Below are 14430 nucleotides of genomic sequence, written 5' to 3' on the forward strand. Positions count from 1 at the left end.
AGTGGAGGTGAAGGGGGCTATAACTATTGCCCTTGGGCTCCCACCCGTTTCCTGAAAGTCTTGTTCAAACACAGGGATTCAGAAGCCAGATCATTTTATTTAGGGGTACACATGGTACATGGAGAAGTAATTGTGCATGCAGACATCACAGCAGATGATGTTACTTCTTCCCAAAGCGCTGAGGAGCGGCCAGGCTCCAGAACTCTCTAGCCTGGGGACTCAGCTGCTCCTTGCTCCAGGACCCCCAAGCATTTCTGCCAAACCTTAGGAGAGATTCATCCTTAGTCGCACTCCCTCTGTCTCACCTTCCCTCACATCTTCCTCTACCCTCCACCCTTCCCAGCCTCTGCCTTTTGGAACTCACCTCTGGGGCTGAAACAGGAAGGCTGGATTCCTTCTAGGTCTCTCCATGGCCTGGAGCAGAACACGCAAGAGGGACCCAGGAATCTGGATCCTGTCTGGAGTGTGGGCATACTGTGGTGGGTGGAGTCCCTTATCTTCTTCCTGTGATGAAAGAGTGGCAGGGAAGGAACCTGGCAATGTCTTGTACACTGAAGACATGGCGGGAAAGAATGGCTTCTAGGGGAACCTTGCATGGGCTGAGAAGCCATTTCCCTCCTTTAGAAGCCAGACTTCTTGAAGACCTTAGCAGCCTGGGGAACATCAAACCCTGTTTCAGAAGTTTCAGCTGAGGGGGAGATGGCGGTTGAGTGGATAGGGCAGCAGGATGCTCACTCACTGCAAAGACTTGGTCTTCACCCCAGCTCCCTGCCTCTTCAGTGTGGCCCCAGTTCAGCAGCAGCAGCAATAGCAGCAGCACAACAGTCCACTTGGAATCCATGCTGCCATCTGCCTCCTCAGTGGCCCACGGTCTTCTTATACCTGATGTCCCCTACCCCCACCTCATCAACAGCCTGGGGGGAAATCTAGACAGGCAATGGAAATGCATGGCTCTATTAAGAGCCACCTGGGACCCCTCCTATACTCCCCTGGGGACTTTCTGCTCTCAGCTTCCTACCTCCAGCCTAAGCCTGGAGTTACAGACTTTATTAGATGCATAAATCTTGTCTCTGGAGCTCAGGAAGCATCATTAATTGCAGACAGTTTGTCAGAGCTAGGCCCTGGGGGAACCTTACAAGAACCTCCAATCCTTCAACAGGTTGGAGAAGCTTCAGTTGATCACTTCTTGTTCCTGACTGGAGAAACTCCTGTCAGGATTGGGCATTACATCCTGGATAGGAAGGAACTATGGTTAAGAGCAGGCTAGGATGACCCAGCTTGGTCCCTACTCCTGCCTGGAATGGATGGTCAGGACTACAGCCCATTTCAATCCTCATTGCTTCTAGTGAGGTTAAATGTGGGTTAACTACTCGTAAGATTTACCTGTAGATAGTTAAGTGAGAAATAGGAGACCCTTTTTGGAGCCTGAGTAAAGGTGGCTTGTAAATTTTGTGGACAGGCCCATCTTTGCAAGAGAACTGGGGAATGGGCCTCTACAGCTGAAACTCTGCTGCCACCTTGTGGCCACTACTCTTCACTGCCACATCTAGCCATTTCCCTTTCCAAGCATTTTGTATAGGAGGACTTCAGGACAGAGTTTTTTGGGGCCTGGGATTGTTACATTGTTCCAGTTCCCTCTGGTCAACAGAGCCTCTGCCTGGTTCTGGTTCTAATGTACTATTGGAGCTGGCGACTAGGGGCCTGCTTTAGGGAAAGACAATCACTCCAGGTCAGGGAAGGGTCCTTCAAAGGAGCTAGTCCTAACCTCACTTATAGGTGTCAGTGTCTCTAGCCTAAACAGAAGAAGGACCATGTCAGGGGCTTTACCCCATGAGCAAAGCAAGCTACTTACACTCTTTTCCTCACTTACATATGGGAACAGTAAAATGAATTACTTGCTAGGAGAAACATTTGGGATGCATTTTGTCGGAAAGCACAGACCTGGTGTTTTCGAAATGTCAAGTGTGATTCCCTTTGCCTTCCTCCCACTCCAGTTCTGGGGAACTTACCATCTCCAGAGACAGTGCTGAGTGGGCTTTAGCTTCTTGATGTCCTCTACCAGAGGTCTTAGCATGTTCAATGGAGTCTCAGAACATCTCTCAGTCCATATGTAAAAGCCCCTCACATATCTGGAGACATAACCATGTATCCACATCTTCTTTGCTCAATGGGAATGCACTTTATTGGAACCAACTTACATTTTAGGTTTGTGGATAAGTGGCATTTTAAATTTTCTCTATTGGGAATCAAATCCAAATAAAGAGCCTTGTTTATATGTTTATATGCTGGGCAGATGCTCTACTGCAAGGGAGACCTAGGTCAGGTTTCTATCTGATGTTCCAGAATACAACACCTCCATGCTTGGGCAAACCTTTCTGTAAGCTTTGTCTCATGATTTTCCCACAGAACTTGTCATGCATTATAGTTATAACAGCTCACTGCTTTTGTTATGGATCTTCTTGGTTTCTCTCCCTCTCCCCATCTCCACCGTGTGTGTGTGTGTGTGTTTGTGTGTGTGTGTGTGTAACAGGTATTGTTATATAACCTTGGCTGGCCTAGAATTTACTATGTAGACTAGGATGCTTCTGTCTCCCAAGTGCTGGGATTAAAGGTGTGTGTCACAGTGCCCAGCTTGTCTGGTTTTCTAAGACTGGGACTCTGTATGTAGCCTAGTATGCTGGCCTCTGTTTTCAGCTTCCCAAGTGCTGGGATTACAGATGTGCACCACCACACCTGGCAGGAATTCCAGTTTTTTATCTTTGCTCTCGAAATTCAATCTGTGACTTCAGAGGCAGGCTGATCTCTGAGTTGAGGTCAGCCTCCTCAACAGAGAGAGTGCCAGAACAGCCAAGGCTACACAGAAAAACAAAAAAATCAAAGAAGCAACTTGCTGGAAGCCCCTGAGCACAATCTCCAGCAACCAGATAACAATGAGATCTAACTCCTGTTACCAAGAGGCTGTCGTGAACAGCAAATGGGCTGAGTCTCACTGGCCCATGAGCAGAGCAGCCAGCCACTCCGTTCACTGCACTGCTGCTTGCGCACCAAAGTCTGAGCTGAAGCTACATTCACAAAGAAGCTGTTTCACTTCCAACTTGTAGAACAGGCACCTCTGACCCCAACAAAGGTTAATCATGCTAACCTCTTACATTGTCTTGAGTTAGGATTTTCATCTTCTAGACTTAGTTTTACTTAACACCTTCCAGACTTATTTAAATACAGGATCTCAGCTGGGCTGTAGTGACATAAGCCTTTAGTCCCAGCACTTGGGAGGTAGGGTGGATCTCTGAATTCAAGGCCAGCCTAGTCTACAGAGTGAGTTGTAGGACAGTCGGAGCCACACAGAGAAACCCTGTCTCAAAAAAAAATTTTTTTTTTAAATTTTTAATTGTATGTCTGCAAGAGCAGCCCAGAGTCAGATACTCTGGAGTTGGAATTGCAGATGTGAGCCACTGACTGGAACTGAACCAAAGTCTTCTAGAAGAAGAACAAGTGCTCTTAACCACTGAGTCATCTCCCTCCAGTCCTCTCTAGACACTCAGGCTTTTTTTTTTTTTTTTTTTTTTTTTAAAGAATTTATTTAGTATACAGTGTTCTCCCTGCATGTATGCCTGCAGGCCAGAAGAGTGCACCAGATCTCATTACAGATGGTTGTGAGACACCATATGGTTGCTGGGAATTGAACTCAGGATCTTCGGAAGAAGAACCAGTGCTCTTAACCTCAGAGCCATCTCTCCATGCCCCAGACTCTCAGTCTTAGCTTTTGATAATGTTCTTTCTTTCCTGGACTCACAATGTGCTACCCACCACTTTTTCATTTATTCATTTACCTGGGGAGGAGGTGAGACACATGTCCCATAGAGCATATGTGGATCTCAGAGAACACCTTGCCAGTTCTCTTTCCACCATGTGTGTCCAGGGATCAAGCTCAGGTTTTCAGGTTTGGCAGTAACTACCTTTATTGCTGAGGCACCTTGCCAGCCCCACACAGTGAGGGCCAACAACAGTGTTTGCATTTCCTAAGGAGGCTCTAAGTCCTTCACCAAACACCAGTTGGTAGATCTGTTTCTACCAGGAAACCTTAGAGGTACCTGTTCTGTCTTCTGTCAGGTTCTCTAGTCTGTCTGACTGGTGGTTTCCACTTTTAGTGGCGTATATACAGGAAGTCCTGTCACAGACACAAGAAGTATCAGTGGTTCACCTGTCTGTCTTCTTCACCCTGATCATCACCTGTTCTCCTGTGAGTTTTTATCTGCTTTTACAAAGTTTGCCTCCAGTTTCCAGGCTTTTCCTCTTATTAATTTTGTACTTTTTAATTATGTGTGTATTCTGGGGGAGGGGTTATGCAGGTGAGTGCAGTGCCTGTGGGGGCCAGAAGAGGGCACCATATTCCTTGCAGCTGTAGTTAAGGGTGGCTATAAGCCAGCCAACAATGGGTGTGGGAACCAAACTTGGATCTTTTGAGACAAGAGCAGTTTTTGCTTTTAACCACTGAGCCATCTCTCCAGCCCTCCCTTCTCTCTAGAAAAAGCTTGACTTTGTCTACTTATTTGTACACTCCCAAATCTTTCTTGGGAGTAGGACTTTTTCCTACTCCCAAGACGGTGAGCATAAAACAGTGAAGGAGAAGAAGGTCTGGGTGTTCAGCACTCCCATTAACAGGAGCACACATTAAATGCCAGTGTTTTTGTGATGCCTTGGCTCTGAGGTGGTTTAAAAATATGAACTCTGTGCCTCTCTAACACCATGTTACTTATGAAAGCAGAACCTGCGATTTCTGCCCTAAGAAGTGGAAGGGGAAGGAATGGTCAGACATGAAAGCATAGTGAATCTCTAGGAGTGACCAATGGGCCCCATGAGTCTGCGTAGGGAAGCACCAAACATACCAGTGATTCTCTTGATAGTTTAATGTTATATTTGCAGCATAAATAAGGCACAGTATATGACAGGGCAAAGGATAAAGGGAGAAGGCAAGGCTGGGTGATAACTGCTAAATGGCACGGGGGAAGGAAGAAGGGATGGTTATGGAGAAGAGCTGAAAGCCCCTGCCTCAGCCCCGCCCCAGGAGATCGTGAGAGCCTGCTCACAGGGGTCATGCTGAACTGGGTGGAGGGAAAGGACAGAAGACACTTTTGTAACAAAACAGCCCAGAGCACTGTATCCTCCCACCTGTCAGAGTCTACCACTGGAGCCTGAGAGACCCACACTGGGTTGAATTCCTTGAGGATGGAGAGGTATTGCTACATGTCAAAAGGATATAGGAGAACAGAGATAATATTCATAGATACACATGGCTTTCTTCTCAACATATACTCTATCAGGATGTAGGAGGCTCCACTGTGGGGTGGAGGCTAATCTTCCTGTAAGAGATGTGTGTGTGCACAGGGAAGAAATGGACAACTGAGGCTCGTGCTGCTTTTGTTGTTTGTTTGTTTTGAGACAGGGTCTCACTGCATAGCTATGATTGGCTTTGAACTCCCTATGTAGACCAGGCTGTTCTTGAACACAAAGAGATCTGCCTGCCTCTGCTTCCTGCACAAGTGTTGGGATCAAAGGCATGTGCCACCACCATTCCTGGCCTTCCTGCTGGTTAATGTCATCAAGAATGCAGAACTAGTAGCCTGCAAGAAAATATGAGTAAGTCCTGCCCAGACCTAAGCAGGCAAGAGTTTTAGAGCTAAGACTAGAAGGAAGACCAACTTAGAATTTGAGATGAGTGATGTGGTGGTGGCTGTTTTAATGGAAGTGAAGGGAAGGACTGGGAGAAATAAAAAAACATCAATTATAAGGCAGAGAAGACATTTAAAGTGATCCGTGTCACCCCAGAGCTAGGACGCTCTCTCCCAGTCTGTCCTCTAGGGACTCTCATGTATTAGTGTGACCTGACCTAGCAGCAGAGACTGCTAGTTAAAGCTCACCTTCAGAGTGGCCGACTCAGGAGGCTGTGATGGCCAAGAGAGTACATTCCTAGCAAGCTCCCCAGGTGATGGTGCTGCTGATGTTGCTCTTGGACCATGTTCTGAGAACCACTGCCCTAAGGTAAAGTCAATGAAACTAGTGCTCACAGCCACTTAACAGCCAAAGCCTTACTCACAATTGCTGGCTTATAGCCTACCAGCTCTACATTAAAAAACTAAACAAAAAAACAAAACACCTAGTAGCTGAAATAGAAACTTGCATCTACAAGGACATAAGCTGCCTTAATCTGCTCTACTCTTACCAGCCTTTGTTCATTCTAGGGTAGGATTTTTACCTCAAAGTAAAAGTGCAGAGGGTGGGAATGTGGCCAGCAGGCACTGCTCATTCTTGTGGGATCACCAGGCTGGTGGAGTAGGGGGATTTGTCTATGCGTATGCATGTATACAGACAGAAACAGAACTTGTAAGAAGAATGTCTAGCTGGACTGGAGTGGGGTAGGGTCTTCTGATAGGCCTTAGGATCCTCACCTGTCCTGTCCCAGCACACCTCCCACCCTGGTCATACATGTCTAAAGAAAGGAAAAAGCATGTCAACAAAGGCTTGTGTGACACAGCTGCTAGATGTGTCTAAACAGACTATGATTCTCATTTCAAAAGAAGTACATATTTCTTTTTGGTGGGTACAATAGATAATATTAATGGAAATGTGTTCTGAGGATGGGAAGAAAGTTATGAAAGGGGAGAGGGAGTTAGCACCTTTAAGGAGCCTCTTAGAAGCCAGAGGAAGAATTGTGTGTGTGTGTGTGTGTGTGTGTGTGTGTGTGTGTGTGTCTTTTTGGTGGTTCAGGCTGTACAAAATACAGTTATATCTCTCAGGATGATGGTGCTGGAGGGCAGGTCCCTGAGGAGATGGGAGAGGTGAATCAAGAAAGGCGTCAAGAGCTACAGAATGGGAGTGGGAAGGCAGGCAGCAAGGTAAGGTTCACCAGCACAGCTCCCTTTAGTATGTGGTCTGGTGTGTACAGCCATGGATAGAAGTGGAAGGAGGAGGAGGAAGGCATATTTGGCATAGTCAGCCAACAGGAAAGAGGTGAAGGAACCATGTCCTTTCCAGCTCTCCCTGGGTTCTGGGAGGCTTCTTAGCCTTTGAGACTCTGAACACTATGTGTTTTATGGAATGGGTGGCAAGGGCACAGACCAGGCCTCTGACCACTCATGGGTCTAAGACATCATACTCTCAGCTCCTTTCTGACAGAGCTCTGAAGAAGGGTTCAGTTACACAAAACAAAACAGAGTTGGGAAAAGATGAGTTAAAACTGGAGGACATATCCACCCTGACTGATGCACAAAACACCACAGTGAAACACAACGAACATGAGACAAAAGCTAACTAGGACACACTACAAACCTCTCCTTAATAAAAACCAAAAGAACTGAGGTGTCTAAGAAAGAATTCAGAGTCGATGAATACACATGAGTGAACTAGGAACTGTATACAAAGCCTCCAAAATGAACAAAACAGTGGGTAAGTTGGAGGAGAAAGCCAGATATATGGGGGGAGATTTCAGTGAGGGTATTCAAACATGGAAAAGGAAGGAGACAGAAATTAACATAAAAAAAAAAACAGCCAAGTGAAAAGCCTCACCAGAAAATGTCCCCAAGAGATAAGACCATGTAGTTCTACAGTGGAGCACAAAGTTGGGACAATAACACACACACACAAAGAGACAGAGAGAGAGACACAGAGATATTAAGGAACATGACCAGTATTTTCAAGAAGCTTGGGATAGACTTAAAAGACCAAACAAACCTCAGAAGCCACTAGGGAGAAGGAGGACCTGAGATAAATTCAAAAGGAATTAGTCAAATTATTTAGTGAAGTTATACCACAAAATTTCCTAAACTTAGGCACAGGAATTGACTTCCAAACCAAGAGGCATATTGAACCCCAACTAGACATGACCAGAGACCTCTCTATGACATATCACACTCAGGTGTCAAGAAAGGTCTATTGACACCCTCTATTACCGGTAGCTGGTTCTGGTTCAGGTTAAGTCTGGAAGGCAAAGGTCAGGGCTGTGACCACTGGCAGCAATGATGGAGGTGATGACCCCTTTGACTCTAAGAGAAGCTTCAGCATAAGCAGCTGCTCTGCATTCTCATAGTAAAGCTGAGAACCAACTACTGAAGCACCTGGGGTTGGGTTGCACTGCCCGGCCCTGCCCTGCCCTGCCGTTCCTGATTTCAGTGCTGCTTCCCTGTGATGGTGCTGGTGGTGCCCTGCATCATTCAGGTCCCCAATACTAACACCCTACTATGAAAAAAAAAGATGCAAGAGAAGCAGACATGAGGGTCAAGAAGGTGAAAAAGAACCTCCACATATACTAGGCAGGCAACCCAGGAGAGATTGGTACGTTACACAGACGTTAACACTTGACTGATGATGGAAGAAAAACAGCCGTCGGACCTTAGTGACCTTAGGAGGCCTTAGTGGCCCTTGGGAGCTATAAGCTCAGCTATGCTTTAGTGTAAGGCTGCTACTGGGAAGTCAAGACAATTCTTTAAGAAGCAGCAATCTAAAGAGTCCTGAGCTCAGACTGTGGCTGTTAATTTCTAAGGCCAAGTGAAACCCCTGGAGATAGTGATCTGCCCTCAACCATCTGCTGTGACCTGTGCTAGCCTTGTCACCTCAGGGGCTGTTCCTGCTAAGCCCCTGTGGTAGAAGACTATAAAACCAGCTCCTAGTTTTTACTGAGTATGGCCTGTTCAGCACTGCCTCCAAAAAGCAGGAGGGAAATTTACATAAAACATACAAACATGTCACAGGATGGGCTTACTAGTCTAAACTCTGAGGAAATAATCATATAAGCTACAACATTTCCTCATTCCTCCATGACAGTGAATTTTGGAAGACATAAAAGGAAGCAAGCAGTTACTCTGCATATTTAAGATGGAGCTAGAAAAGAGGACTCTTGGCTCGAGCAGATGGCAGAAGGTGGTTCTAGGACAATGGGGAGGATTCTTGACTCAAGAGCTATTAGAGCTGACCTATCTATCCACAGGCCTCTGGCTCTGGAGGAGCCTGCATAGCTCATAGCCAAGGAAAGATGAAGAGGAGGGGTGTATTTTTCTCTCTGTAACCCATAAAATAAGGGTTACAACAGCCACAGACAGCAATCTCACAGACAGGCCATATCCTGAGTGCTCTGCTGAGATTATGCATAGGAAAATGAATACCTCCTCTCTCCACTCAGTCTTATACTCAAAAGCACCCATAACCTCAACCATGATGTTTCACAGCCCTGAAGCCAGTACCATGGACAAGTTCACTGAAATTTCAGGAATAGAGACAGATAGTGGGTAGGTAGAAAAAGAGAAGGTAGTTGAAAGAGTGCAGGACACTGGTGGGTACAAGCCATACCTTAGAAAAGAAAGGAGGCTGAGAGCTGTAGGAGGAGCAGAGAATGGAAGCAGCTTTTGTCTGAACTCCTAGGAGGGCTGAGTTAAAGTAGCCATAGTGGGAACAGGCAGTAATGTGGACAGGGAAGCAAGGTGGAGCAGGGGCACAGATGACCAAAGATGACAATATGTAGACTTTGGCCAGTAAACTCTTGTAAAACTTAAAAGAATCAGTTAATCCAGTAACCTGATGGAACAGGTTTTAAATTACACTGTTCCTGTCTGCCCTGATGATTAGAACTGGAGGGTAGGGAAGGAGACAGGGAAGCCCAGTTACATCCCCGGCTCTGTCCCTTTTCATTGCCACTAACAATAAGGCCACAAGATGAGGTTCCCAAGGCATAGTGGGGAAGTAAGAAAGATCCCACCACTAGACTAAGGAAAGTCAAGAGTCAAAATGAGGTACCAATAGATTTGGAAATGAACAAAAGATTCAAACTCTCAGAGTTTTGCTTTTTTTGTTTGTGTTTGTTTTTGGTAGCAGATAGGAATAAAGCACATGGAAGAGGTGGAAAACACTGCTACCTCATACATTAAATGTATTACATTCTCAACAAGTGAATGTTTTCACTGCAGTTTAGGAAAGGGGAAAGAGACAAATAAGCAGCTATTGGGAGACAAAGTCCTGAGTGCATGGGGTGGCTGGGGATGGGACAGCAAGTAACATGCCATCAAATCTCGTCTCCCTCTATCTGGCAGGAAGTGGCATGCTAGTAAGAAGTAAGAAGGTAACAGCCACAGCTCAATGGGAGGAGAGGACACTGAGAAACCCCAAACCTACAAGTGCAAGGGTTAGTGTTAAGAGACAGGCACACATGCATCAGGGCCAGGGATGATTGCTTAGACCATATGGAAAGGCCTTTGGCTGTAGGTACATAAGAAACCCTACCCTTGGGGGATGATCTATGTGGCTTTGGGGCAGAAGCCCCTAGTACAGGTGTTAATTGTACATGATCATGTGGCTACAGAGAAAAGCCCCACATCTGTCCATACTCACAACACACCATTCCTCCCTCTCCATACTGCCAACTCCAAGGCAGACAGAAGGGGAAGTTGATCTCTCTCTTGGCTCAGGCGGGCGAGCTCTGGCTGGGGACCTCTCCATCATGGGAGGCATCATCTGCCCGCAGACTGCGACTGTGGGGTCATGATCACATGTGACTGTATGGGCATGCTCAGTTCTGTCCTTTGGCTGGCCATCTGAGTGAGGACCGAGGTGGCCACAGCTTCAGCTGCAGATCGAACACTAAGGCCATTGCTAGGGGCTGTTGCAGAACTGTGCTGAATCACTGGGGCTGGAGAACCGGTTGGCTCTGAGCTTTCCTTGGGACTTTCTGCCAGGAAGGAGGGCAAACAGTGGAGAGCAAGTGGTTAGAAAACAGGACAGAGGAACAGAAAGGACTCTTCTTTGTCATAATTACAAAGGATGCAAAGGAAAATTAATCTCATCTTTGTTTTTGGAGAAAAGTTTCCAGAATTCTGACCTTCAGTCATGAATGGCCTGAAAAATAAGAAGTTCTGACATAAAACATAAGATCTGAGCCAAAAGCTAGGCACAGCACCACATTTAGTACACTCTGATAGAGGAGGTTCTCCTATGGCTTGTATTTACATTCTAGGTGGGTAAAAGCCCCATTCTAAAGCTTGTACTAAATTATTAACATAGTAAAAGCCATTTGTTTCCTTCAAGAAAAACGTAAAGGGATGTGATCCATTGGATCAGAAATCAACAAAGACTACTTGGAAGTGAGGATAGACCACAGATAATTCATAATTATCTAAAATTATCTTTGAATCTGTTCTGTTTGTAGAAGAAAACGAATCTCTTTTCCATTTCTTTAAGAAAATTTTACATTTGTGTATATACATGTACATATGCATGCATGCATGCATGTATGTGTATGGTCACACACATACCAAAGCATGCACGTGGAGATCAGGTGACAACTTTCAGGACTCTATTCTTTTAGCTCAAACTCAAGTCATCAGGCTAGGCATCAAGTACGTTTACCTGCCAAACCTGCTATAAGCCTGCTAAGTCATCCTGCCATTTGCAAAAGCAATTTAAAATAGATTCCTTAGTCTGCTCTTATTAATTTTCAAAGGAATTAAACCATTCCATTTTAAAGAATATTCCTTTAGCATGTAGTTGGCACTATATGTAAGTCCATTAAATACCAAGTTACAATCAAATGACACTATAAGTAGCCAAGATTCAGAAAACACATAAACATATACACATATAAAACCTGTCAGAGTCTCCTACATTTAGCCATGCTGTGATGGTATAAAATATTTATTATAAGCTATATCATTCTATCTAAAGTGACAATAACATTTTATTGACAGTTAGATAGCATCTGAACTGCATACAAAGGTAATGGTAGTTGGTCAAATTTTATTAAATGTTATATTAGTCTCTATAAGCTGCTTCAACAGAGATGTATGAAATTAGGGAAAATTTCCAGTAAGTGTATTGTTTTGTTTTGTCTTTTTGTGATTGTGTTTCATGTAGCCCAAGCTGGCTTCAAATACTCAATCTTGCCTCTGCCTTCCAAGAGCTCTAATTATACTTGTGTGTATCAACATGTCTGGGTTTGGTGTATCGATCTCTTGATGAATGTCTCAGTCATCTTTCAAATGGATTCAAGAGGATTCAGATATTGCTTCCTCAGTAAACACTGTTACCCCAGGAAACTGTCTTGTCGCCTGTACTGTCAGAGCATATGTTCACTTACTCGGCAGAGACTCACTGAGCATCATTTACGTGTGAGGGCACTGGGGTACCCTTCACAGCAGAAGCTCCCAGTCCAAGGGCACTTAAGGGGCTCTACCCGCCCTTTCTCATTCACAGGTCCACAATGACCCAATGAATCTCTGAGAGGTAGAAACAATGTCTTATGTCAAGTACCTACATAATGTGGACGTCACAAAGTTGTAATTAAACACATCTTTGTGGTAATAAATTAGTAGTTTAATGGACTGACCACCAATAAGAGTTATTACAAGGTCTGAGTAGAAAACTACATATTGACTACATACTGAAGAACACTTAGTCCTTACCCTTGTTAGCCTGTGAACAGGATCTAAAATAGTTATCTAGGTACACTGCCTTACTTTTTTTTTGCTTGTGTACCCCTGATGTCTCTAGCTGAGTATCAGATCCTGCACAGTACATCTATGCTTTGTACCCTCTGGTCTGCAAAGCTGAAGTTCTTGTTATTACCAAGACTGGGTGTAAATGTTCCAATACTTCTCCCTCTCATTCCAATGACACTGCTCCACACACCCACACTGCCTGTGTTTGAGGCAGGTTTTACTATGTGTTCTGGCAGTCCTGGAATTCATGATGTAGATCAGGTTGGCCTTGAACTTGCAGCAATCCTCCCACTTCTGCTTCTTGAGTGCTGGAATTCTAGGTATGGACCACCAAGCCTGACCCTTCCCTCCTTTCTTTTTTTGTTTGTATTTTTGAGACAAGGTCTCTCAGGATGGGCTTGAATTCATGAACCTCCTGTCTCAGCTTTCTGGGTGCTGGGATTGTATTCTTGTAGTACCATTTCCAGTTATATTATTATTGTTATTATTATTTTAAGATTTTTGCTGGGTTTGATTGTACATGGTTTTAACCCAGCACCTTGGAGGCAGAGGCACCCATATCTCTATGAGTTAAGTAAGGCCAGCCTGATCCTCATGGAGAGTTTCAGGACAGCCAGAGCTACATCCACAAGCCATGTATATGCTTGGTGCTTGAGACAGCCAAAAGAGGATCTCAGATCACTTAGAATTGGAGTTACTGATAGTTATGAGTGCTGGAAACAAAATACAGGTCTTCTGCAGAGCAGTAAATGCTCTCCCCACCCCAGCAGTCTCTCTATACTCAGCTGTATTATTTTTTGTTTTCACATTTACCACAAGCCACATTTTTCACCTTTTAAAATTTGTCTTACATACTAAAATACAAGCTCTTCAAGGACAGGGATGTAACCTAATCTGTTTGGTTCCCACTATACCCAGAATATGTCTGGTACAGAACAGCAACTCCATCAGTACTCACTTAACATGTAAATAAATAATTTAATAAAGATTCTTAAATTTTTTTCTCAGAATCTTTGAGAAATATTTTACATCTCTGAAATGATGAAGGCAACTAGTGAAAAAATTATTTGCTATATCCAGTATTTCTATGCATTTATTTAATCTGTAAAAGAAAACTAGCAATTATTAGTTTTAATTATTTATAACAATATTTTCATTGTTTTTGTATGTATGTATGTATTTGGTAACACTGTTAATGCTGAACACAATTCTGTAGACTGCTCTGATTACAAACTGAGACCAAGACTGGGCTGTAGGGAGGTGAGATCTGTCTGTCAGTCCTAACCTTTCAGTCTCTAAGCACTGTCAGCTGTTCATCTTTTCTCTAGGCCAAGACTGTCTTTGGGATCAAAAGACCTCTACCACTTTCCTACTATTTGACTTGGGTAAGTGATCTGATCTGAGTGGTTTTCTCACTTAAAAATGGAATGGCTACTTCATGGGAGAACTGCGAAAATGGCAGAGCATTTAAATAAAACAGACACACTAAATACTGCATGCTGCTTCTCTCCAGTGGTTACAGATAACAGATAACTCTGCATTACTGTCAAAGCTTTATTTTTTTATTTGAAAGAAAATTTCATGTAGCTCAGGCTTGCCTCAAACTTCAGCTGTTGGCTGTAATTAACCACTGATCTACCGATCCTGCTACTACAGATTGAAACATATATACAAATGACTGATGCACCAGAAAGAATGGATTTATGAACAGCTATATCACACTCAGTACCTGTGATTTACCAACTGACTGATTTTGCTTAGGTTACAAATCACTCACCTAGGTAGCCTTGAGTCTTTTTCTGTAGTACAGTGACTGGGCAGTCTTTATGAGCTAACAGGAGCTGTTTCAATTGAGCCACCTCATTGCGTAGTAACGTGACTTCATTCTAAGGGGGGAGAGAAGTAAAGAACATTAAGAAAATTCATTGAAAAAAAAAAAAAAAAAAAGCAATTG

At 44.2% G+C, this 14430-nt stretch overlaps 2 protein-coding genes across 6 annotated transcripts in view; both read right to left on the reverse strand.

The window, feature by feature from the left end:
• Positions 1–77: 77 nt before the first annotated feature.
• On the reverse strand, positions 78–4737 carry Npff (neuropeptide FF-amide peptide precursor). Its single transcript, XM_034516221.2, has 3 exons — positions 740–4737; positions 365–504; positions 78–263 (listed from the first exon to the last, which is right to left on the reverse strand). Exons 1-3 carry the CDS (start codon positions 839–841, stop codon positions 161–163), a joined length of 345 nt encoding a protein of 114 aa, XP_034372112.1. The 5' UTR covers positions 842–4737; the 3' UTR covers positions 78–160.
• Positions 4738–4892: 155 nt separating this feature from the next.
• The window catches only part of Atf7 (activating transcription factor 7), a 96567-nt gene continuing 87029 nt past the window's right edge, over positions 4893–14430 (reverse strand). For all 5 annotated transcript variants that reach the window (XM_034516218.2, XM_034516219.2, XM_076912163.1 and 2 more), the window contains 2 exons: positions 14254–14362; positions 4893–10711 (listed from right to left, as the gene is read on the reverse strand). In XM_034516218.2, the coding sequence (XP_034372109.1) occupies positions 10494–10711; positions 14254–14362 (327 nt within the window). In that variant the 3' untranslated portion in view covers positions 4893–10493. The remainder of the gene's footprint in view (positions 10712–14253; positions 14363–14430) is intronic.

This window comes from Arvicanthis niloticus, chromosome 13 (genome assembly GCF_011762505.2).
Source record: "Arvicanthis niloticus isolate mArvNil1 chromosome 13, mArvNil1.pat.X, whole genome shotgun sequence".
NCBI lineage: Eukaryota > Metazoa > Chordata > Mammalia > Rodentia > Muridae > Arvicanthis > Arvicanthis niloticus.